Source organism: Myodes glareolus, chromosome 21 (assembly GCF_982192425.1).
Source record: "Myodes glareolus chromosome 21, mMyoGla1.1, whole genome shotgun sequence".
In the NCBI taxonomy this organism is placed as follows: domain Eukaryota; kingdom Metazoa; phylum Chordata; class Mammalia; order Rodentia; family Cricetidae; genus Myodes; species Myodes glareolus.
Window position 1 is genome coordinate 44,116,046 of NC_142046.1, and position 26,703 is coordinate 44,142,748.

Below are 26,703 nucleotides of genomic sequence, written 5' to 3' on the forward strand. Positions count from 1 at the left end.
CTAGTAGAACTCATGAATGCCTGCTTTTACCCTGTGTGGAGAAGGTATTCCCTACTTGTACCCTTTAAGTTTGCTGTAGAAGTCAAATGGAATCTCAGTTCTTTTGTGGCCATCAGTAGATTGTTGGGAAGACTGTATTCAGAACTCTGCCTGCTGGAGAATGCCTCTTGACTAGTAGGCTTGCTTGAAATTGCCCCTACTTAACAGCATCCATGTTTCTTCCTAAATATCTTTTTGGGGTGATTCAGACTCCTACCTGTAGACATCCTGTTTGATCACCATTTGTTGAAGATGTCATTTTCCAGTGTGTATGTCTATAGGTGTGTAGATTTATGTCTGGTTTTCAATTTGATCCTATTGATCAAAATGTCTGTTTTTATGCCAATACCCTGCTGTTTTTAGTACTATAGCTCCGTAGTACCACTTGAAATTGGGAGTGGTGAGATCTCCAGCAGTTATTTTATTGTTCAGAGTTGTTCTAGCTATGGGAAGTAGCTCAAACTGTCTGATAGAGACACTTCAGTGATGACTTCCGGATCTTTTAGGGTTCTCTTAGGTCTTAGGAGTGAAGACTTACACTGCTTCCCTTCTGCCCTGCCCTCTCTGTTTCTGTCCAGCTAGAGCCCATTTTATCCTGAGATGCTTTCCTATCATTGACAGACTGATTTCTAACTTTCAGTATGTCTATCTTGTATATTCACTTAAGGAAATACAATAAAATACCATCTGGGTAGCAAACATCTATAATATCAGCACTTGGGACACACGGCGAGGACAACTGCTAGGATTTTGAAGCCAGCCTGGGCTCTCATGGGTTTATAATCAGCATCGCCTAAATAGAGGAAGGTACAATCATTTTGAAAATGAAATAGCAACCTTATGAAAGTCATATAGTCTCTAAGTCATATATCCTCAAAGAGAGGATGGTTGTGGTTAATAATCAGAAATAATTTCTGATTCTTTCCTGGGCATATTTTGATGCTCTGCTTCTCTTTAGTCCTAATGACCTAATTTCTTCTTATTGTGAACTGAGCTTATATCGATGTCCACTTCCTTTCTTATGGGGAGTCATAAATATCTGCCTGACAACCTCATTCCTCCATTTGTTAATAAGTCCCTTGATAGTAACGGTGGTGTCTTAACTGTCCCTGTCAACTCTACAGGGTCTTATTCTTTGCTCTGAATGGCAGAAGTTCTTCTAGAAGCACAAGTAAAATTTTTCAGAAAAAAAATGCTATTGTTCAGTTAAGAATTATAAAGGATACATTATACTAGAGAAACCAGAAGTGCGTGTTGGATACGACATAGATCTAACACACAAAGAACATGGAAGTGTAAGACCAGAATCTATGCAGTGTATGCAGCCGCAAAGGTAGGAAAAACAGCAAAATACTGCGGTTAGGAAGAAAAAACTGGAAAGAAGATGCTAGGCACTACATGTATGCAAGTCTCAGCCAAACAGCAGTTCTGAGGTAGGAAGATTTTACTCTTTTAGGGCTCAAGTGGAGTTGAATTCAGAGAGACTGAATAATGTCCCTAAAATGCTACGTTTGTCACAACTTCTGATCATCTTACCCTGTGTGTCTGATTTCAGCTGAAGGGCACTATATCTCAAGTATGAGATGGAAGGATTTTTGCTCATCCCTATAGGGTGTTTGCTTAGAACCAGAATCAGATTGAGTACCATTTCTTCTCAATATACTATAGTCTCTTCATCACTCATTTTTCTGTGATAACAATGGAACCAAAACTCATCAGCGAAATCCATTTTGTTGCTCGCAAATCACAAAGTGATGATTTTGTATGGAAGTAACTTACAGAGGCCCGTCCCTCCACGTGTGTTGCATCTGAGGATTCAAACAATCCCTGACCAAAATAGTTCTGTAAGTATGTCTGCATCAACATGTATTTTTCTTTTCCTTTTCACAAGGGTAACTTAAGACCATCAGAAAACACAGATATTTGCATTATGGTTCATACTTGTAGCAAATTAAAATTATGAAGTAAGAACAAATATAATTGTATGGTTTGGAGTCACCAACACATGAAGAACTGTATAAAAGGGTCAGAGCATTAGGGAGACTAAGAACCACTGCTCTATATGCATTGAAAGATACCCTGCTCAATAGCCATAAAAATATTCTCTTCCTAGCAATTCAAATTCTTGGGCCTAAATGCTAATATTGCCAGAGAAATATGACATGCAGAGAGATGATCAAATACTACTGAGATTACAGTGGTCTTGGTAATACCAGGCTCTGAGATTTTTATGGGGTAGCCCATGATGTGATGATTTATAAGCCCCATTTGTGTTTCATTCTCAGCCATCTGTATCCCCAAAAACATCCTGAATCTATGCTTCAGGTCACTCAGGACGTATGTGAAAATACTGCTGAAATAATGTCATAAAGTTGGCACAGCAGAATTATCTTATTTTAGGAAAAAAATGCTTGTGTTTTGGTATGTTTTTTCACTTACAATTTATTGAATCTTAAATATTGTACAAATCTAGTAGTCTTATAAGTCAGTGTTCTCACTCCAACTTAGAGCAAATGCAGTAAGTGCCAAGAAGTGGGGCTGCTAATACTCTGATCAAGAAACACGGTGCCCAGAGTGACACAGACTGACTGATCCTGGATCGTCAGCTGCTGCTCAGTTCCTTTAGCACATGTGCCCCTGGGTGCTCTGAGGACAGTTTGTGAAGGAAGGCTTCCAGAGGCTGCATGAGTTCATAAGAGACTTGTCTATATACTGTAGAGACATTGCTAGTTCTTGTGTGTCTCAAACTTACCCTTAAATTAACTTTATCTAGTATTTATATATTAGCTTCTTTATCTAATTTGCAACTCTTATTGAGCAGTAAAATTTTTCCTATGAGAGTCAAATAAAAACTGAATTTGTTCACATTATCACCATTTGAAACCCTCATTGCCTGAAAAATATGTGCTGTGATATTTTTATAACCTCAGACTCCAGAAACAACATATTTAGAAATGAACAAAAAATTCATGGTTTGGGCATTATATAAACATTACACAATCATGAGAAATATTAATACAAACCTGGATTATTATATAATGTGGCTTAGATTAATGAACTCACAAAGAATAGTTTTATTTAATTTGCTTCTATGTTTTCATGCTGTCAGGAACGTGTGTTACCCCTACCTTGATCTAGGACCTTGCAGATGGGTCCTGCTACACATGTGACTGCACTATATTCAAAGATAATGGCCTGGAACCTACAGAGCTAAGCATCAGTGATGCTTTCAGGTGAAGAGTGGGACTTGAGAATTAAATAAGGGGAAACGGGCCAGTAGTGTGCCCCGGAAACAGTATCAAAGCTGATTTCACTGCCTCTGAACGTTGTTCTCATGAGCCTTTAATCTCATTTTTAATTGATAGATGGTTTCCATTTCTGCCAGGTCTGGCGTTTATGCTGCAGGCTCACCTGTCTGTGATAATTCTGCTTACCAAGTGGTCTACATTTAAATGTGAGACCATTTTTAAAATGTAGCTTGTTACAAATAATTGAAATAAAACATATTTTCTAGGTTATTCAAACATTGTTAAGTCAAATTCAGTTTCTGAAATCTATGCTTTCTTTCTATTCTGTCCCCCTCAAAAGCAGAGACCTAAGACAAAACGAACACAAAACCCTAGGAGAACACATCTACTGAACGACCAAATGACTTTGCTGATGTGCTTGTTCTCATGCTCTGAATCCCACATGCTTTCCTGGATTAAATGAAATTATGTCTTCCATAGTATGTGAATGACCGCATCATTATTAACTGATTTCTTAAAAGCTAAGTATTAAGTATGAGAATTGAAAATTCATGGGTATTAGATAAACTCTTATGAATTATTTAACTTTAAACATTTTTATGTATCTAAGTTTTTTTTAAAAAAAAAAGCTGAATTCCTTCCATGTTTACAAGACAGCCTTGGATTTCTAACAAGTTAAACAAGAACCTTTGAACAAATGTGTCCATATGTCAATGCCGTTTAAGTTTGATTCACGATGTAACCCATTACTTCTGAAAAACAGAAGCCTATTTACTAAATGACCATGCAGAATTCTAGTGTGGAGAGTAGAAATAATGGCACACACCATTCTCGTTCATTTTCCATTAAAAAGTCGATGAAGTTAAAATATTTTAATTAACATGCTCAAAGAAATGAAGTAAGAAAAACTGATGCAAGCATTCCTTCATGTTAGAATTTGCGACACAAATATTTTCAACTTTTAACAGGGCAAGTCGATATGTTCCAAGCTGCCTCTTTTCACTAGGAAACGTCAGTGATTTTTCAAAGCACATTTACAATGCTTTCCCATCACCCTTGCTGTGTTTTTGTAGCACCTATAGCCGTAACTGGCACCTGGGGGCCTTGCATTGCTGGCAGTTTCCCTTGCATTTCTTTGGAGTCTATTCAACTGCTGTGGTTTTACTGAGAAGTCAGCGCTTTGCATATATGATTTCCTGAGACTGAATAGTCTTTCTCAGAAACCTGTGCCAGTCTGGCAGTGAACAGCACTTCTTGAAGCGAGCTGACAGTAGCCTGGTTGGGTGGGTATGGTTGGACCTGCATTTCTAGCCATACTCTGTAATCTCCTCTTCCTGCCCTAATGGCATCACTGCCCACATCTTGTCAGCCCCATTAAATAAGGGAACAAGATTTGGACCAGTCTAGTATGGGGGAAAAAAATGAAATTCTTCTCTGGAAACCTATGCAGAGCTCTTGTAAAAATAATTTATATTTGTTGTTTCAGCAGCTGATGTGGAAATAATTTGAAACGATAAACAAAACAGAGTGGAAAAATCCAAATGGCTGTAAGGTATAATCTGTTGTAAAGACAGACATCCTTGCTTAGGACTGCAGGTATGAAACTGGGAAGTAGCCTGGAATTTTCAGTGCGAGCATTGCTGCTGAGATCGTCATCTTGACAGTGCAGCTTTGAGAGAATGCGAACAAACGTGTTTTTAAATGAGATGCAGGAGCTTCGCTGGGCTGCTGTTAGGAGAAGCACTGCTGGAGGAAATGGCTCATGTGGGTATAGATGTGCTGGTGAGCTGCGCTGCTGGCGATCCCATGGTCTTCGTCCGTGTACCACTGCAGAGAGAAACAGTTCAGAAATAGGATGGCGGCTGTATTTTAAAAGGAAAAACTCAAGGGAGCTCCCTGCATGGTGTTAAATGGGAACAGTCTATAAACTGAAGCGTGGTCGAAGAGGGTGTCTAGTTCTTCCCCAGAGCTTTTCAAGACCCGAGAAGTCTCTGGTCCTCTTTTTCAGGTACTGAGAAAATTCACTATGCATTTGGATTTACTGCATAGGAGTTTAAACACAGGTACATTCTAATTAAAATACCCAAATCAACTTTCAAATGTGACTCAAGGGTCACTTAAAACCACAACATAAATGGGAAGGTTTATACCAGCAGGCATACTATTTTAATGGGTGTTAGCAATAATGAAATTTCTCTACACTTGAGTATGTATTAAAATAAATAGTTTTTAAAGTAATTTTTTCCAATATAAGCATCTAAATGGCTAGAAAAATCTATTTAAATGTTAAAGTTTTATATATATATCATAAGTGAAGTCAAATGTATTATTTACTAACAGTTAAATTTTATGCTGGAAATTAAAAGCTCTGTCTGTGTGACATTTATGTAGAAAGAATCTCCAACCTGAGGCAAACACATAAAAACGCATACCTTACTAAATGCTTGGGAAGGCACTGCCAGCCTAATACATATTACTGAGACATAAGTTAAATTTTAAAATCATGCCTCAAGTATTATCTGATTTTGCTTTAAATAGTGGAAAAAAAAAAACACCTCAACCATTGAGAATCTGACCCAAAAAGTATAGCAGTTTTTCTCAGGACAAGATTAAAAAAAAAAAACCCACAAAAAAACACCTAGACCTAGACAGTGGGCACTACTGAAACTGAACACACAGCAAATTATGTGTTAGGAGTGGTGGGCAGGGTTTTCTAGTCAGAACAGAAAAGAAAACTGTGCTTTAAATATAGTATTATTAGTGCAAAACATATTGTGTGTGTGTGTGTGTGTATATATATATATATTTGATCTGAAAAATTATAATATAGAAGACTAAATACCCCAAACATCCTCTGTATAGGCAAAACCAGCCCCAGTCATTTCAGGCTTTATAAACAAGCCTAATTGCTTGTTGCCTGCAGTTGTTCAACAAAAGATTGTGCAGCAATCGCAAGAACTGAAGCGTGGTGATTATTAATATCCCACTGTTGTTAGGATGGCTAGTAATCATAATAACAGGATGGATTTTACATTTCAGCTATTATCATGCTGGCTTCACTTTAGAATTACTCTGCCACACATTTACGGAACAAGTGATTACTTTCAAATCACAACAGGGAGAGGCTGAACCATCACATGAATGGAAGAATGGTGTTTTGACACTCCCAGGATATGTAATACTGTGTTTCTCAACCTCAAACTGTCTAATATTTACTCTGCGTATGACTCAAGGAGATCACATCTCCAACTTCACTCTGGAATGATCAAGCCCTCTTCAGTCCCATCTTCTGAGATGTCCTTGGGAAAAAGTAACCCCCAAGAGGAAACTAGACCCAGCAGATACTTTGTTCCCCCCTGAACAAAGTCTTATTATACCATTGCTTGGAAATCCACACCAGCATCCACCAGGGCTTTGGAGATCTGAGCTGACTGCTGAAAGTGAACATTATCTGCGGGAAAGAAAGGGGAAAACACATCCATAAACAAGCAGCTAATAGCCTCTGGAGCATTCAGATACTGAGGGGAAAAGCACAAGAAGGAAGCGCCTGAAGTCCTAAGACTCAGCATCCCATTTAGCCCAAGACAAGTGAGTTGTGGAAAGCAACACTGTTTTATTGAAGTAAATGTAACAGTCTTGCCCCTCATGCTTTTGTTTTGTCAGTAGTGAAATTGCAAACCTGTCTGTGATACTAAAAAGTCTAATTAACTGAAACTCACCATCTGCTGTTCCATGAATAAGGAGGTACTGAACTTGTTTAAAATTTTCAGCTCTGCTCATGACTGTTGAATTCTGAAATTGGGAAAAAGAATGTCATTATTCAAAAAAGGATCTGCCATAACTGATTTTTCACTTCAGTTTACAAAATAAAATGTTTTCAGCTGGGGCCCCCTTTGATACAAAATATAGCAAACCGATATTCAAGCAAATGCTGTCTCCATGCATGGCAGAATGCACAGCATGCCCTGTGCCTGGGAGACGGGACTGGAAAGGAAGAATGTCACATCTTCCCTGCACATGTAGGAAGAGGGCACCTGTCCTCTAGGCTGCATGCAAAACCTCGTGAGTCCCAGATCACAGATTGGCTGTGTCCTATGCATTAGCAGAGGGCAGAGTCTCATATTAGCAATGTATGTTCCATGGGTTTCTGCTGTAGTTCAGCCAAAAAGTGTATTACCATAGCAACCATGTGTCACATGGTGCCATACATGCTACATTTCAAAGAGCCTGTACATAGCATTTGCAACTAAACACACTCTGCAATATGTCATGTGAACTTTGGTCCACATTGCTAGGTTCTAAATGGAAAGCAAACATTACCTCTCTGGAAACAGATGTTTAAAACCTAAGCAAGTGTAACATATGGGAGGGGAAGAGGTGAAAAAGATCAAGGCTAGTCTCAGAAAAATCAGGGGGTGTTTGGTACTTCCTCGTTTTTAATATTAGAGAAAAATGGTGCTGTTAAATGTTATTCCCAAGCCATCCAGGGTGACAAGATAATGGGTTAAAAGATCTATTTTGTGGTCTGAGTCATCTAGGGGCTTCCATATTAAAGGTCAGAGGTCTTGGATGAGGAAAAAAAAACTTTACAAGCATAAGTCAGATGGTTTAAATTTAGGTCTGATTACAATGTTGAGATGAAGGGAAAATGTCAGACAGAGACTAGGAAGAGTGGGTCTGCTTTGCCTGTCTGGAGTGGGATACACAGAGAAGAGGCAGTGGCATCTCCACAGACTCAAAAGTAGCCAACTTGTTCTTCCTGAGTCAAGGTCTACATTTCAGTGACATGTCTAGTGCACACTTTATACTATCGCTGGGAGTGCTAGTGGCCTAGCCAGAAAGGTCCAGGGCTGCGTGCTAAAGTCTAATCTTTGGTTTCAACACTGCTGAGCTTTGCAACTGGAGACACATGTGCTGCACTCTGAGTCCTGACGTCTGCAAAATGGGAAGAAGAATCATTCCCCTAGGAGCCATCAAACATGGTAGAAGCATTGTTTAAAGTAAATTGTTGATGCTGACTGGAAATTCTGTGACACAGTATTTCTGGAAAATGACATACTGTCTAAAAATTCATTGCAGTTACCAAATTGTTTCCATCGACTACAATTCCTAGAATCATCCTGGACTGGGTAAGCTCAGAGTAAATGCCCCATCCTGTGTATACAGGTTCCCACTCAACCTGGACACATGAAATCTCTGAATCAAATAAACATTACAATTATCAAAAGTTGTTCTTTTTAGTTTTAGATAAACTTCCATCTGATGGAATGTCCCACATATATCTATCCATTTTGAATCCATCTGTCCAGCATGCTTGCAAGCATGCCTCTGGCCATCACAACACTACCCCTTCTATTTGTGCATCTATTCATTTTTATCTAGTCAAACAGCATTCCTCTGTATCCAGCTAAATAATAAGGTCCATAAGAAACATGACCAGCCTATATTGTTGCTTTATCCTTCGCATCTAATCTATAGCTAAATGCTTATCAACTAAATGAGCAAATAAAATACTCAGCACTGGGCATTATCTGATAGAATTGAACTTACTTTTGCAGAGTTAAGTGCAAATGTAGCCGACAGAACACAAAATATTCTCATTCTGTGCTTTGTCTAATTATAGTGCCCTCTTCCAGCTGCTATACCATGGCAGTAGTAGTCCTAGCTACCTTTCCTTGAGTCCTCTGTGCCGGTCATTGTGTGAACAAAGTCTCACACCTGTGTGAAATAGGTCCGTGCCAACCCTGCGCTATATAGGAAGAGACGGATTCACAAAGTAAGTAACTTGGTACTGCAGTCCATCCCTAAGAAGTGTCCTAACTGGAGCAAGCCTGGGGAAACTCCTTTCTGGTTCTCTGTCATATCTTGTAAAATTGCAAAGGACTTCTGACTGTCTTCCAGCAAAGAAACAGTGTGAAATAAAATGTTAACATCCTGGAACTTGAAGTACCTAGCAGTGGATACTCTGGCTTCTGAGCCACAGTGGTCTGGACAACCCTGGAAGTGGTGAAGGGTGTCTTTCCCATTGGCAGGTGATTTATCACCTAAGAGAGCACAGAACTCTGGCTCCAAGAAGAGACAATCAAATCAAACCATCCTTAAAGGCATTGTTACACATCTACATAGCTGGAGATGGGAAGGTGAGATGAGAAGACTCAGGATGCCTTCTGAGTTGCAGGGCCATGGCCCCTTAAGGAGCCTTCTCGGTGATCTCCTCTGCCAGTCTCGGGCTCAGCCTGTGCTGACTTCCTGCCACCTGGTTTCTGCACAAGCTCAATTTCTCCTTTTGCTCACAGATGATAATTAAGTTTAACCCCCAGACCCGACCCAGATAGACAACTGTGTCGCCTCATCTCACCTCCAGCAGCCCCCTGGGCCTGCCTCTCTTGGCAGCAGGAACAGCCAAAGCTGCTCCAACCACCTCCCTGTGCCATGAGATGGAGAAATGTCATTGAAACATAGAGTAATAGTTAGGAGGCATATAAATACACAGGACAGTTAGCAAGGAATGTGATAACTACTGGAGTTTGGACCAAAACAGTTTCTGGCTGCCTTTTTTTTTCTTAAATGGAGTGAATACAGGCTGAAAGAAGACAATTTTTATAAACAAGTAAAACCCTGAGCCTAAGATAAATGTTGTGATGTACACACTGTAGCTGTGATGAACTAGACATGGTGAGAAATGCAACATACTGAGAAAAAGACGAAAACTGTGATAAAAGTGTCATGATGCAAATTGTTTTACATTAACAATATTACACTACAAAGAAAGAAAGACAAATACTTTAATGCAGCAAGAGAAAAATAAAACAAAAGCTTCCCCTGCAGCTGCGAGAGAAGGTTGCCATTTCAGCGCACGTTTCCCTGCTCATTGGGAGAAGCCTCCAAAAGGACCTTTCGATGAGAGAGACAGACACTCTCATTTGGGGGGTTTCAGTGCAGAAAATCACCCTGCACCCTCAAATGCAAGGATGTCACTTTGCCTCTGGAGCCACTGGGGAGCGGTTCCCTACTGGACTGTGTGACCTGGCTTCTCTATTAAAGACACTTTTGCCCACTGTATGGCACACTCCAAGCTGCAGCGGGAACATGCAAAGCCAGGGAAGAAAATGCATGCATTCCTCCAATATATGATTAATGGTTGGGAAGATATTAATTATACTATGTTAACCCACCCAAATTGGATGATCCCCCATTGCCTATCCATGGAAACAGAAATAAAAAAGGAAATGGATGACTAAGTTACAAACCGAATAGTCTATCACCAATGACTAAAAAGGAAGCTGGGAGTGATAAATGGGCAAGGATGCAATGGCGGTGCAGTTGGCATTCTCCTGAGGCTAGAAACTTCCGGAGAGCCCTGCTGCCAGCAACCGTCTGGCAGAGAGAAGTGGAAAGGATCGGTCCAGTGGCAGTGCCGATTCCACAGCATCTCTGTGAGGAGCTTTTCCTTCAAGCCCCAAGAAGAACCATCTGTAGCTGCTTGTTGGATCATGCTGGTTCCTCAGCCACCTTCCAACAAATAAATCTTTGTATTTTTGAAATAAAGGAAGGAGCTGATAAGAGTAGGGAAAGGCTGTGAGAAACAGGAGGTGTAACAATTTCCAAGCTACCCTTCACGCCGTCTACCAACCAGAAGGACAATTTACTCCCTGAAGATAAGGATGGTGACAGCTGCCATGGTTTCAAAGCTCACTTCCCGGCAGGTATGGGGGTTTCCTACAATCACTTTCGTGACTCTGGGGGGCATATCTGGTTATTTAAAGAGGGAAATGAAGCTCAGAGAGGGAAGGTGACCTCCTCAAGCTCAGACTTCTACAAGTAAAGGAAGGAGAGTTTCAATACAGGCCATTTGAACTCCAAAGCCCCAGTCCCTCTTCAGTATGGTCTACAGTCACTTGACACCCCAGTGTAGCTGCTCATTACCACCCCCAGGTTCTGTAGAAGGTCAAGCAGTCGCCGGGTCTGAAGGCTAACAATTTAGCAGCTCAGTAAGCTATTGCCTTGGGCTTTACTGGCTCCCTCTAAGAGTTTCCTCCTGTAATCAACGCTGTATGAATAATAAAGGGCTCCATTTGGGAGGATCATCATTAATACCATTAATACGGAGCAGAGGGCACAGAAAACATTTAAGAAAACCTGAATCCAATCCATGAAATAAGATGTTTTACATGTGTACCTCCATCAAACAACTGCACCCGTGAGATGCCAAGCAAAGAGCTCCCATCAACCCCAGACAGGGGGCTCTACCTCAGGCCTCACAAGCAACACTGGCTGCTTTAAAGATCACACAGCAGTCAACATTTTATCAGCACTCCACAAACAAGTTAAGGTTTGGCTTAAATCTGAAGGTCTCTCTCCCTTTGGCATATTCTGGGATAATAGAACAAATGTCAAATCAGTACAAGATGGCATATTTACAAAATTGCACCCTGTTTTGCATAACCTAACGATGCAGCAGTTCTTAAGGATTGAACGTTTCAAATCTGCTAGCAGAAGACTGCCAAATCTATGACTGTTTCATACACTTGCCAAAAGCCTATCAAATTCTGAGCAAAATGCAAAATAAATCTCCTCTACAAGTTAAATCAGCCCTTCTGTGTGTTCCAGGCTGCCCTCTCCTCTTGGCAGCAAGGATCAGGACTGGGGCCCCACTCCTCCTGCCCTTGGTCTTCTACTTCTCTGTTTATTCTCAGTCTCCATCCTGTCATATTTATTGGTCACCATTTGGTTGGCTCTTCCCAAAGTTATCATGTAAGTCAATGGATTCATCTCAGAGGTCCCAGGAAGCCTTTCTCCCTGTCACTGTCTATGTGCCTCATCGCCCCCTCCCTCATGTAATAATCTGTTGAGAACCTCTCTGGTCTTCCTCATGTCTTCTCCCCACCTTCTTCCCTGGCTCAGATAGTGTCCTCTTCCTTTTAGAACCCTCATCATACATATGTTGCTTACTATTTTAGTGCCTCAGTTTCCCTGTCAATAAAATGGTGGTAATCAGAATAATTAACCTGTTTCAGAGTATTTTAAGGAGACTTGAAGCAGATAATACATGGAAAGATCTTAGAATAGAGTCTAGCTATACTAGCATAATAAATGAATAACAGGTATAGCTCATTGGGGGAATGTAAAATTCTAGATTTCTGACTTCTCTTCTCCCCTTCCTCAGGCTTCTAACATGTAGATTCCCAGGCTCCATCATCACAATTTAGAAGTCTCTCATCTTTTTCATACATATGGGATACTGTACGGTGTTCAAGTTCATGTTTGGCTACCCTTCCTCTTCCCAATGTTTTTACTTTTTCCTTATCTATAAGGAACAAACCTTTGAACATTTTCAAATGCCAGACCCTTTGAGCGAATGAATGGAAGTCTCGTCCGTGTTAGTGCCTTGCAGTTTTGACTGCAGATGGGCTTTGAGAAATTGTTCACCCTTTGGTCAGGCTCCCACACCTTGAGGTGTGTGGAGATACCCCTGCTGGCTTGTTGCTACTGCAGTAGAGTAGCCTTTTTGGTTGTCTGATTACTTAACTTTGTTGCCATTTCTGTCTGTTATGAATGGAGGTTGTGTAGAGAGGATCTGCCCTCCCCAAAATGACGCTGCTCATTAGCTCAGACTTCTCACCTCTCTGGGTCCAGTTCCTTAGGGGTTCCTCGAGATCATTGGAGTCTTTAAAAGAGTTCCTGCCCTGTCACTTGGCCAAAGGTGGGTGGTAATCTTTAAACATTCATAGGGGGTCACTGCAGGTATCACTGCATTGAGTCTAAGCTTCACAGGATCCCTTCATCTTTGTGGTAACTTCTAGAGAACAGGAAATAATGTCCCCACTGGGAGGGGTCTGCCAGGCAGGAATATGACTTTCCAAAGGGTTGACACATGAGCTTTGGGCAGGGCACTCCCTGACAATTCGCCTGGCATTTCTTCCCTGAGTAAAAAAAGGGCCCAAATTCACAAGGTGTGTTCCTCTTGGAAATTTGGGATCCTCTAACATTTAGGTCATGTATCCCCTAAGACCAAACCATCTTATCTGGGTTGTATTAAAAATTATATTCTCTTTCAAACTCTATAGCTCTATGCATCAAGGGCTTCTTAGCTAAGGATATGGACTTAGTTATTGCACAACTGCGCACTTTGTGCCTTCCTAATTCTGGATGTGCTAAGAGACTCCTGACTAAACAGGGAATCTCTTTCAAAACATTTTCTTGACCCAAGGAAATGCACAGAGTGACAAAAACCTTTCGGGAATTATTGAATTAGCTCGCCTGTCTTTTCAAGAGTTAGTGCATGAGAAAGAGAGAGAGAGAGAGAGAGAGAGAGAGAGAGAGAGAGAGAGAGAGAGAGAGAGAGAGAGAGCACAAGTGCGAGCAAACCTGGGAAAGAAAAGTAGAAAGATGATGGGGTCCAGAGGGGCAGCTGGGGCCTTGGAGGAAAATAGCATCTTTGAATAGATTCTTGCCAGAGACAAAAGCACAGGCTCATTTAAAAAACAAAGGAGGGCAGCTTTATTCTAAAGCCTGCTGTGCACCAGAAATAGGCACTTAGATTCAGTTCTCCACTCCGCTTCAGATCCCCACACAGATTCAGCCCTCCATGCTTAGGGGAAGCATCTGAGCAGGGTAGAGAAGATTCCCTGGATGCATTTGCCTCACTTTCTCCTGCCCACCTTAGCTATCACCCTCCCGGATAATTCCTCTGAGTAACACATTGGGAACCTTTAGCTCCCTGGTACTGGCAGTTTTAATGTGTCCATTGCCAGCAATGAATTTCATGCCAAGAAAACCCGACTCCTGGCGTGGAAGGCTTAAACAGTCCTCGGGTGCCATCTGTACAGCGAAGTGAGAGAGTGACTTCGTGCACCCAGTGTGCGTGTGTTGCCATTGGCAGGAGGAAGTGACTTCTATTTACATGACTACCTCATGCAGGGAACACCTAAGGGGAGAAATGAAAGTGGCCACCACCGTGGGGGGTAGAGTCAGGGGAAGGGAGGATTGGTGTGGGAGAGAGGAACCTATGGAAAGACTGGAGAAAGAAACATAAAGTGGCAGAAAAAAACTGCCATCCTATAGTCCTCCATAGAGAGAGCTGGTGGAGAGAAAGTTCTGATACGATGGGTGTGGATTCTAAGGAAGCGAGGCAAGTACCACGGCATCCTTTGCTGCCAGGGTTTGGACTTCACCCTGTGCCTCCAGCCCCATTGGCTCTTCAAATGGTTTTTAAAATGAACGTTTTGACTTCTTATCCACTATTCTCCAGAGATAGGAGTTAGAATCCTAGGCAGCAAACCTCTGCGTGTTCGGGGGCTTTCAGTGCCTGATGGATGGAGCCAAGAAAACCCTCTTTCAGGTTGGATAATCAATAAGAAAAAATTCAAGCATCCAAATGAGAAAAGTAATGGAGAAATACAACTGGTGTCGCAGAATTTCCCTTTAGAACTTTCTTTGTTGAGTCAAGGTAAGTTGTAAGCTCCCGTGTGAGTGTCCTCTCTGGAAGGGCAACCAAGGAGTGAAATGCGGAAGATGCATAAAGTTGAGTAACAATACAGGGTGGGGGAGGGGAGCCCAGCGCAGAGTAACTAACTCAAGACTAAAATGAGAGTTCACAGCCCCACAAAGAAAGCAACGTGATGTTTACACATAGAGATGCTCCTCACACATGCGGGGGACAAATGACAATCCAGGTATAGGGGGCCCATAGCAATGTCACAAAATGGCAGCTACAGGCATACAGATTCTGACGCTTAAACCAGGCTCTTGTGAGAAGGGTCACCACCCAAAGACTGGCTTTAGCTGGGTACACAAGAGAGTGCCATTAAAGCAGTGTGTGTGTGTGTGTGTATGTATGTGCATGTGAGTGTGAGAATGTGCTAGCAGGGTGTGGCATGGACTGGATTGTGGGAAGGCACAACAAGAGTATACAAACTGGGCTGCCGTTATAAAGGGAGCAAGGTCATTTGCCAGCGCATTGTAGTTATGAATAAAGTAAACAATGTCTGAGGCAGATTATGGAATGTGGAGGAGATGGAATGAAAAGAATGGAGTGTGCAGTAGTAGAGAGACTCTGACAGAAAGAAAATACCCTGATTATGAGGATGCTTTTTTGTAGGTAAAGATGTCTAGAATGCCATCGTAATTTGCAGGTTACTTTTCTGACATGTCTCAGAAACATATAAAAACATGCAGATACATGTCTGCCTGCACACACAATCTTAATAATTAAGTTGAAAGTAGCAGGTAAAAGCAAATTACACATACATATATACACATACAAAATACACACATACATACACACATATATACAAACACATTGATGTACATACACACTTACACATATACACACTTACATACATACACATACACACATATGCACACACACACACACACACACACACATACACATCTTGCAAACATAGAGACTTTGAACTTGTTATGTTTTGATCAGATGGTTTCAGACTCCACAGTAGCAATGATGGCATCTTACAAATGTACATATACTGCTCAGAGCGATGTATTACAGTTAGGCCTACGTATTAAGAGTCACAACACAAAAAATTTTGTGTTGACATTTTTCTTGTTTTTCTTTCTTTTGAATTCATTCTCCCAGAAAGAGTTTTGGGCCTATTTGGAGACTGGAAATGTCTGAGATGATTTTCCTTGTTATCAGAAAGCTTTAATCTAGCTTACAATTTTTTTTTTCCTCCACTAAGACGGCCACAGAATCAGTAAGGTTTCAAAAGCGTCAAAGCGGCGCTGTTTCATACGGCTGCATCAGGATAGCATCCACACAGCTTTGCTGTGGCCTCCACACCAGCAGTGGCAGCAAGTGATAGTTGCAGCCAGGTCACATTTCACATGCACCTTTTTCTGGAGAGCAAGCTGCCCGCTGTTTCTCCCACCATGGGAAGCTATTTAGTGATTCACGGAAGGGGCTCAACGGTGCATGCCACCTCACCTGCTTTCAGCAAACTCCGCATTAAAAATTTACATAGTTGGCTAGGAGTCAGAAAATTATGGGCATGCATTTGCCTTTTAACTATTATCAGATCATAAAAATTTTAATATCTTGCTAAAGGCTTTAAAGAGTCTTCTGGGTCCTAAAAGAATATGCTGGATTTGACATGTTTTCTAAACTGAAATTTTTATAATTAAAGTAATTATCTGATGTTGCTTTGTATTTCCAAATGAATGCATATTGTGACCTATATAGCATATGATAACGACTGTAATTATGCAAAATATAGTAGGGGAAGCTATTGGAGAATCTCTAAACCACCTGTGTTTTTTCTTTTTAACAAGAAATTTGTTGGAAATAATATATTTTTTTCTAAAATGAATACAATTAAGACGTTCTTAAGTCATTTATACACAGTTCTATGATTGGTTCAGCTCTTTGTCTCTTACCCTGTAATGGTCAAGGTTGTCTTCTGGAGTTGGGAGACCCATGTAGCGCTCTGTATACACTGAGTCTGTGATGGGAAAGAAGAAGAGAGGTTCAACTCCTCCAATAACAATGTTTCTTACTTCCATTACATCGCTTTACCTGTCCTCCTGTGCCTTAACTCCTGAAAGTATCTCCTCAGCCAACCCTTGCTAACACAGCCTGAGCTGCTGATGCCCACGTCACCCACCCTTCCTCAGGACTTCTCCTCAACACTGACTCTTCTGCACTCAACCCTCAGCATCAGGGCAGGGGAGCACAGACTAGACAGCCTCTGAAGCACAATCAGCAGCAGACCTGCAGGAAAGACAAATGTGCAGAGAGAGCCACTCAATGGAAGTCCTCTATCTAGTGCCTCGGTTATCTTGAAAGTAGTGATACTGAGGTAAACACACGCCTTATGGTGTGATAATCTATCTCCTTCGGGGAATACCTAAAACAATAATGAATTACTAGTGGCTTACTTAAACCTATATTTTAGGCAGGTTGAGATTCACTATGGTAAAAAGAATGCATTTAACAGTCCATATTGACACAGCTGCTTCATCATAATTCATGGTAAGCATTTGTTTCCCCTCACTTTTTGGGGAGGTCTCAAGTTTAGTGCTTTAACACTCGAGCACTGTGAGCAGATTACATTAATATCTGTCTGCTCAGCTGACATAAGTTCCTTTATACATAAATATGGTGGAATAACAGGTTGTACAGTCGGTTTGGTTATTTTGGGTAATTAAACATAATTTTACTCAACTAAAAAAATGAAATTTTATATTACATATTTATCCTAAAAGATCACTGATGGAATTTGCTGCATAAATAGTTTGATTGCTGTTGTTGCTTTAACTGTTAGTGTTTATCCATTGTACAAAGTAGTTGGTTTAATAAAGATATCCCACTCAAGTACATCCTGTATTGCACCTACTTTGAGTCCATCACCCTCCTGTTCCCTTCCTACTGAATACTTGTCTCCTTGGTTTTCCCAGAGAGTTGCCTTTCTACTTTTGTCATATGTATGATCCTTTATATTTTAATGTTGATTCTAGGGTCCACATGTTAAGGAAATCATGTGTTATTTGTCTTTCTGGATCTGATTTCTTTTGCTTCTGTGATGTTTTAAAAGCTGTCTCCTCAAAAGGTCTCAGGTTGGAGTAAATAAATGTAAAAACGATGTATTGCCTCTGTGCTGGACTGTTGCTAGCTTGGGCAAGCATGTTGACATTAATTCCACAAATTCTTTACATTCCTTTATTGCTTAAGTTCAACACTGTAATGCTTCTGGATGGCTGAGGCATAAATTAAAAGCACCCTGAAGAGTATTTGCTTTTCTACTACTACCTCCCTTCCCTCCTAAATGAGTTACAGTAATATCTATTATTTTACTTAAAATGAATACAGACTATGTATAATTTTATGTATGCAGAGAACATTCCCATGAAAATATAATATCTTAAAGGACACTTAAAAATACAAGGTAACAAACTTTTCATGTACATTTTAACATAAAGACTCAAATATTAACAACTTGGCTTGTATATTTGATAGGTGGACAGTGTCTTCAAGAAAAAAATATAATTTTCCCTAGCATCTATTCTATAGATGTTAATGCCTTCTATATGTTAATCCTAGAGCATAATGCCACTTTCTTATCTATGCTAACCACATTTACATGTACATTAAGATCTGAAAATTAAAATATATATATATTTAAAAATATACAGTTACATAATTTAGTTGTGAAATTTTAGAACAATGTCTTGAAACACCACTTACATATTCCTTATTTGCAATTTTGAATAAAATTGTGAAAACTAACACATATATTCACAGCTCTTTTTTGATACTGTGTATTAGGTCATGTGCATTTTCTGAACTTCTCTTACGTGTCTGCAACCTCACAGAGGCTATTCTTTATTTTATTGACCACCAGAGGTCTCTAGAAACAAGCCAGCCAACAGAACAATTAATTCCAAACAAAAGTACCACATGAAAACAACTCCATTGTGTGCAAATTAAATTATAACTGCACCTGCCACGCTTTTAGCAGAAAGCTAAAGATGTTTTGCACATTGGCTTCCCTGCCTTGGAGAGCCTTTCAAAGAGGCATTTTCACAGGACTGGTACTACCGTACATGAGGATATGACTACTAATGACCATTTTCTTTATCAACAATTCTGTTCTCATACTACTACCGAAAAGAACTTCAGTGAGGTCAGAGAGGTGTTATAAAACACTGCATCTCCTTCCCAGCCCTCGGTGCTCACTTCTGCCAAGTCTTTCCCGGGGCATTGTAGTCTCAGAAGAATGATGCTGTGTGATCTAGCTCAAGCTGAGGATGATATTCTAGTACTTAAAGACAGTAGGAAAGCAAAGCGTCCTGGAAAAGCATCTGTTCCCATCTTCTCTTCCTCTGACACCCAACCATATTTGATCTTCACTCAGAAGCTCCTTTCCTCTATTAATATGTCAAGTCCCAAATCAAATTTGAATAAAGATAAAGATTTATTTGAGAAATGTAGCCCAGAGGCTGTTTAAAAATGTTGGCAACAGGTTTGTTGTTAAGAAATTAACTGTGTAGGTACACACAATAGCCCTCAAGCTTGAGTAACAGCAGAATGGATAAGACCACCCTACACATCTCTATAAAGAGCCACAGAAAGGAACCAGCCTATTATTTTCCATAGAAACACAGAAAACTAAAAAAGGAATGACTTTCTCACGGGAATGTTAAGGTCAACACTTAATAGTCCTGTGGCTAGAGCAGCAGTTACATACCATAATACTCCCACCGTGACACAGGTGCCACGGCGATCCCGCACTTGAACACGCCACTTCCCGATCCCAGGACCATCGAGGTTACATACCCTCCATATGACTAGGGAATAGAAATAGTTATTTTTGTGGAGGTAAAGGAATAAGGCCATATGGTAAGCTAGTCGCAGTTCCACATTTCTCACGTCTTTATATACTGTGCCTCTTTAGAGATAGAAAGCATGCTATAGGAGGCTTAAATTGGCTTTAATTGGGCAGTATCTAAAGAACACACTCTGAGAATCCTGGTCCCTTTGCACAGAGATAAGAAAACAAGCGTGGGACATTTAGTGGACTTCGGTGATCATAGATGCTAAAGGAAATAATCAATAAAAACAGTACATCACAAAACCTTTGCTGGTGAATAAGCTTTGCCCCCCCCCATGCCTTTCCTGTTCTCTTTCTCTTTTTTTCCCTCTTCCGCCCACCCCCACCCTCCTTCCCCACTCTTGCTCTAGGCCCTTTATCTCATCGTAATGAGCAGAGGTACACAAGTCTAGCTCAGTAGAGATTCCAGAAGCCTGCTGCTCCGAGGCCCAACACCTGACAGACATGATTTCATCTCCAAATATTTGCATTCAAAAAAATTAACTTGCATGGGCTTCTGCTCACGAAGGAGTGCCTACAAGTTCATGAGCCACCGAGACACAAAAGACAACACACTACTCACCCAGCCCCAAATGGCAATCCGGGAGCTGTCCACAAATCCCATTTTTAAGAATTGTCTAAAACACACGAAAGAGGGTCACAAATCAGTTTTCCACTGTGTATAGAAAACTAAGCTAACCACACAACTGTGATGGCCTAACACGTGCTATCTCCTCCATCGATGACAAAGTAAGAGGAAGCAGGGCAGCCATCAGAAACACCTGGGATAAATGCCCTCCCCGTTAACATCAGAGCTACATGAACAAGGTTTGCATTTATTTGAGTCCATAAAATTCTGTGTGTGTGTGTGTGTGTGTGTGTGTGTGTGTGTGTGTGTGTGTGTGTGTGTGTGTTTCACAGAAAACAAATCCTGGCAGTTTTTTTCACAGCTTTATATAAAAATTTGCAGCCCAGATGCACTTTTCTTTACATAATTGAATCTAAATCTCTCCAGATGTTTTTCAGTTTGAAAGTGGTTGCTCCCCCCGCCCCCCCTCCCCGCAATAGAGGAAAAATTACAAGGGCACAGAGAAGAGCTGAAGAGGGCTTAGAGTTGTTCCTGGACTCTTACCTGAGAATTTAAATACCAAATCAAATCAAAACCAAATCCTGTACTGGGTGTTGATTAGCTAGCACAGCACCATTAAAGGAAAATATGTTTTCTTTGATGGATTAAAGAATATCTTTGCCACCAAACTGTGTCAGAAGTTGAAATCCAGGTTTGAAAAAAAAATGAACTTTGTTTTAGACACCTATTTCATAATCTTAACCTTAGAAAAAAAGTCTTTCTTTCTTACTTTCTCTCTCTCTTTCTTTCTTTCTTTCTTTCTTTCTTTCTTTCTTTCTTTCTTTCTTTATTTATTTTTCTTAAGGAAGTCTACCAAATAGATTGTGTAGTTTTGTGGTGTTACGCGAGCTGTGGAGGTCTTTGCATTAATGGACAGTTGATTCTGTTTTTAATTGGTGATGCATGTTTAAGGCTGCAAAGTCAAGTGATACCAGAATGAACTCAGGGCACTTTTAAACTTTTCTCCACGTCAATTGATATCTTTAAATACAGAGGATCTATCAATAGGGGCTGAGTCATGGTTGCCCAGGGTGATAGACCGCTTCAAAGTAGACAGGTGCAAACTCTCTCAAGACTGGTGGTCATTTTCCTGTCCAGAAAGGGAAAATAAACTAAAAAGTTTCTTTTTGCTGCATTCCATAAAAATGGACCTGACTTTGTACTTGATTTTGAACTTCCTATAAACTTTGGTGCCTGGCTTCTTTCCTTTAGCGTTGTTTTGAGATTCACTTATGTTGCTGTAACAGTGTTCCATTGTATGGGTAATATTGCGGGTCAGTATTATCTTAAATGGGATTTGTTTTATAAATATTGAATTCAGTAATTTTAGCACTTTTATAACTCAGATCTCATAGAGAGATGACCAGTCTTGCTAGATTGAAATTTAATTTTACAATAGTGAAACCTCTAATTTATCCTTTCTTTAACCTAAAATTTCTTCCACTTTTTAAAGAAAACGGTCAGTAATTAACTTTGGCATAAGGGAATTTCATTCACTTAGGAATATTTTTCTAACATCTTTTCTCTTCTTTGGTTAATTTTTCTTAAAGGTATTGTTCTCAATGCACTGGTCATCCATTGATAATTTTGCATTTCTTGATTTATAAATTGTACAACATTGTCTTAAACCACCCATTTATTAGACTTCTCCAAACACCTATGTTATTGGCTGGAAACCCAAAGGTTTTCCAGTTAACCCAATTAACCAATTAACCAGATGGATGCAATCAAACAGAAGAACTGGAATGGACAGGATTCCAAGCCTACCTCACCCTGACAAATTCTGGGTTTGTGTGTGTGTGTGTGTGTGTGTGTGTTTGTTTGTTTTTGTTTTTTATTTTTACTTGAAATAAGAATATCCCTCCCTATACCTTAAAGCCTGTCATAGTATGTTCCTCTCTTTTAGTCCAAAACACTTCAGTTTCTATTTCTCTGTGCAATGGCCAGAGTGAGATGGTTTCCATACTTAATGAAGCCCTTATAATTGTGACTCATGACAGCTGTGCTCTACAACGTTCCAAACATAGGAGAGTCACCCTTATCCTGGCTCTAGGAGCTATTCCTTGGGTTTCATAGTTAGGACTCTCTACATGGTGAATGCATGCACAACTTCAATACCACTTAGTTTTGACTATGAGTGATGGGTTCAACTATTTAGTCAGATGCTCACCTAGTGTGATGGTTAAATGTAAATTTCAATTTGGTTGTACTGAGAAGTGGTTACACGTGTCTATAGGAAAACAGCCATCAGCGGAAGACCCACGCTGAATGTGGGCAATATCTTCCCAACAGCTAGGGCCCAGAGGAATAAGAACAGGGAGAGGAGAAAGCTCTGCCTGCTGATCCACTAGGCTCACAAGTTTTACTGCTGTGATTTTCTCCCTCACCATGGGCCTAGGAGCAACAGAGCCAAGGACTATGGGTGGAAATCTCTGAAATCTCAGTCCAGAGTAAATAATTCCCCCTTTTAAGTTGTTTAGTCATGGATTTTGTAATTTCTATGAAAATCTCACTGACACTGGATATTGGTACAAGAGATAGCTAGGGGTCATTGTTGTTACTTGTCACATCTCATCGTTCAGAAACTTTTGGAAGTAGTTTGGAAGAGAAATCTAGGGAGCTTGTTTGGAGGAGCCAGCTGGAATGATGTTAGCAGAAGTTAATGAGTGGTTGTGGTAGAAAGATTAGAAAATCAGGGTGCAGATAGGAATGTGGGCAGCAAACACTGTTCAATGGGAGTCACATGGGTAAAGGATTTGATTAAGAATTGAACCAAAGGTTATTTGTATTAACTGTAGTCAAGGACTTGTCTATCCTTGGTCCATGTGGGAGGCTGGGTTTAATGGTGAAAGACTAGTTCATTTAGGGGAAATTTTCAGGACTGCCTAGCATTCAGTGTGTGGCGTGATAATCACTGGCTGAAATTATAGTCAGCAAGATACACAGAAGAAAGGGCTGAGAACACTGTAGTTTGTCCCTAACCAATCCAGGTAAGGAGAGTGGATCAAAATCTCCCAAACCACAATTCCAAACAAACCTGTCATCTTGTTCCTTCAAGTCCCTTCTGCCAGACATCCCATCACAGTGACTGAAAATCTACCTAACTTGGTCCACTCATCCCTCAGTTTACCCATGTGTTCCATGGGTCTCCAGTCTCCACTCTTAGATGACGGTAGTGTATATATGCCAACTTCCGTTTTCAAGTTATATACAAAAACAAACTTAGAAAAAGCCTTCTTAAAACTTCATGGAAATCTATAGTGACACATGTTTTCATCTAAATAGATTATCAGCACTAAAAAACCTACAGGAAAGAAGAATTACACATTTGCCCCCCAAAAACCTACCCATTCTTCCCATATTACAACTTGTAAATAGATAGACAGACGGATGGACAGACGGACAGATGGATGATGGACAGATGGACAGACAGATGATAGGTAAGGAAGGAGAGCAGTAAATAATGTTTGAGTTCATCTCTAGTTACATACCTGGCTGCTTCAATTTGATCTTCAACTTCTAATGTTCCCAGTCTTCTGTTGATAGCATGCATGATCTTATCTCCTTGGTAACCACTTCCTCTGCCGTCAAAGCTAGCTACTATGATGTTTTCTGTACTTGCGAGGTAAGTGGCCCAGTTGAGTCTGAAGGCGGCATCTGCTTTTTGACTACAGGGACCAGCGTATCTGTGAAAAGATCCACCGCGTATGACTTTATTCTTTTCCCAAATTAAACAAAGAATTTTTTCCCTATGGACCAAATATATACATCTTTCTCCATCAGGAGCCTGAAAAGCAGAGGCACCTTTGGGTTGTCAAGGATGAGTCTGTTAAATTTGACGACATGACTGTTTATGGCTGTGTGTTTCCTTTAAACACATCCCTAAGATTTGCATTTGAACATTATTGTCAAGCATATTCTACATTTTAAGTACTGGGTAATATTAGAAAGAGAAGTAGTCATTTATCAAATAGTGGGGGGTAGAGGAAATTGTCTTATAAAAATAACAATGACAGTTAGCATAGCTTTGCTTTCCAGTCTATACATTTATTCTTAGGTTGGGGCTTTCCTTAAGGACTCCGACCGGAGCATCACGTGCTTTGCATTCTCCGGATCTTGTGTGCTGTTGCTCATGCTGAGACTCAAAAATCATGGTAGAAAGGACCATAGTATGAAGGAAAACGAGTCCTTAAAACCTCAAGGATAAATACAAACTTGAAATAGGAATGATATTCAGCATTCCAAGAATTTTAACATCCTGTATTTGCAATCTTTACAGCCTAGAATCTGCCACACATGTAGCCATGCGTGCAACCTTTAGCAGCCCCTCAGTGTGCTAAGGGGTGATCCCAGGAGCTCATCCCAGCCTCTTTCAATGTCATCTCGGCACAGTCTACATGACTCCAGGGTACATACAGATCTTCTCTAATAATAGCTCCCTCCTACCTCCTCTGGCTCCTACTCATTGGCTGTCTCCACCCCACAGACCACAGGCGAGTCCTGCACGCGTGCCTCTACCAACACGTTCTTGCCTCTTCTTAGAGATGGAATTTGAAAGAACTTCCATTTCAACAAAATATCACATTATTTTAATTTTAAACTAGATGATGTAGCATTCTAAATTTAAACAGGAGACCGTATTCACGCATTCATATATGAGTAAACATTTTTTTTTTTCGGGAACATGAAATTTCTTGGCCCTGTCAATGATGGAAACTTTGGTAGACCGAAAGTGCCATTCTTTAGCTTGCTACGATGTCCAGAGGAAGGCTGGAGGTGAGGGTTTGGAAATGCCAGTGGGACTTCCTTAAACTTCTGGGAAGCAAAGCAAACCATATGATTATGACAGAGAGAAGTGTCTATCTTGCCCGTTAAGTCTGGAGAAAGCATAGGATGGGATTTGTGAGTAGAAAATGAGAAGAGGAAACAGCGCTCGATGATGCAGGAAGGAACAGAAACAGTGGCTCAATAGTTCAATAATCGGTACCCACAGGGAAGTATGGCAGCTAACTGCTAATTTATCCCCTCTTGGATACTTACACATCTAAGAGTAGAGGATATTTCTTGGATTTATCAAAATGAGGAGGCAAGATCATTTGATACCAAAATCCTAGACAAACAGAAAGATTAATTAGCGTGTTAAGAATAATTATTCATGTGAGATTCAGTCCTAATTTCTCAGTAATGTTGTATCTAGAGTTTAATGATTTGTTAAATTAGATAGAAAATGGAAAAGGTCAGCTTAGGATCATGTTTTTAAGATATAAAACACTCCCTTTGGTTCATAAATGCTAGTTTTTCCAGTGGTAAAACAATTAAGTGATTTCTAATACAGCCATGAGAGCCACCAGCGCCTTGCAAAACACAAGCGCGTTTTCGGATTCCTAATGTTTTGTTTTTCTGCTTCTGTTCGTTGGCATCTTCTCTAGCTATCTAGCTTGTTTATGTTCTAAATTTTCCTCCCAAATGTTTTCCTCTTCTTGAATTTCCTTGAAGCTGTTTAGAATTTGTAGTCGGCCATAACTCTCCTTTAAAATTCTGATTTAATAGCATTTTTTAAAATGTAATTCCTATTGCCATCCCAGACCGCAAACCAGAGACCCAATTTCAGCTCCGTCTTTCACAGAACGAAGACGGCTTCTGTGGAACAAACTGCCTTGCACATTCTGTATGCTCTTGTCTGGGTCCTTTGAAACTTCTGTGCTTAATGACAGCAGCTTAATAAAAAATTTATCTCAAAATAATGAATCAGCTCTCTTTGCTCTCAAAGTAATAAGCCTAATAGATCTAAATAGAATTCCACATATTCAGGAAGATTTAAACTGCAGGCTCCAAACAATTGTGGCCTCCGGAAATGTTTCCTGCATTTACTTTCCTTTTTGTTTCTTGATTGATTTTATAATGATTTGGAGGAAAGATTCAGTAGTCCAATATTATTATATTACATTATATTATATTATATTTCACTAATTTTTGTGCTTTTATGCAATGTGTCAGTAAGAAGAAAATTTTTAATTTTTTCTTATAATTTTAATCAACTATCAAATAACTGTTATCCAAACTGACTGGTATTTTTCATGCATACACCCATCACTATTCAGTCTCTCTTGTCTGGTCAGCACTAGTTGGTTAGAGGGGATTTTTAGCTCGATCTTTTTGTTAATGTGCAATATTTCTATGAATTCTTTCTAGTCCCAAGATCTCACCTCCCTGGTCTCTTCTCTCAGGCCTTGTCTCAGTCCCTACTTTCCTGTGGTGCAAATGACTATAGCCCGATGGATTCCCCTCCCCTGTTCTGTCAGTGCCTATGAAAATTTCCTTTTAACCATGTGGCCTCGCTGGCCCTCAAACCTTAAGGACTCCCCGCTGTGTGCCCACAGAAATAGAATCCCATCTCCATATTTCCTGCAGAATGCTGCACCAGGCTGTCAAAACGAACTCTCTACATTCAAGATGTCTC

General features: G+C 40.3%; 1 protein-coding gene across 2 annotated transcripts in view; it reads right to left on the reverse strand.

The window, feature by feature from the left end:
* Positions 1 to 4,144: 4,144 nt before the first annotated feature.
* Positions 4,145 to 26,703, reverse strand: part of Dpp4 (dipeptidyl peptidase 4) — a 79,114-nt gene continuing 56,555 nt past the window's right edge. For both annotated transcript variants that reach the window (XM_087900008.1, XM_087900007.1), the window contains 8 exons: positions 25,284 to 25,353; positions 23,735 to 23,929; positions 20,199 to 20,253; positions 19,493 to 19,592; positions 16,683 to 16,747; positions 7,007 to 7,079; positions 6,665 to 6,738; positions 4,145 to 5,114 (listed from right to left, as the gene is read on the reverse strand). In XM_087900008.1, coding sequence (XP_087756134.1) covers positions 5,019 to 5,114; positions 6,665 to 6,738; positions 7,007 to 7,079; positions 16,683 to 16,747; positions 19,493 to 19,592; positions 20,199 to 20,253; positions 23,735 to 23,929; positions 25,284 to 25,353 — 728 coding nt within the window. In that variant the 3' untranslated portion in view covers positions 4,145 to 5,018. The remainder of the gene's footprint in view (positions 5,115 to 6,664; positions 6,739 to 7,006; positions 7,080 to 16,682; positions 16,748 to 19,492; positions 19,593 to 20,198; positions 20,254 to 23,734; positions 23,930 to 25,283; positions 25,354 to 26,703) is intronic.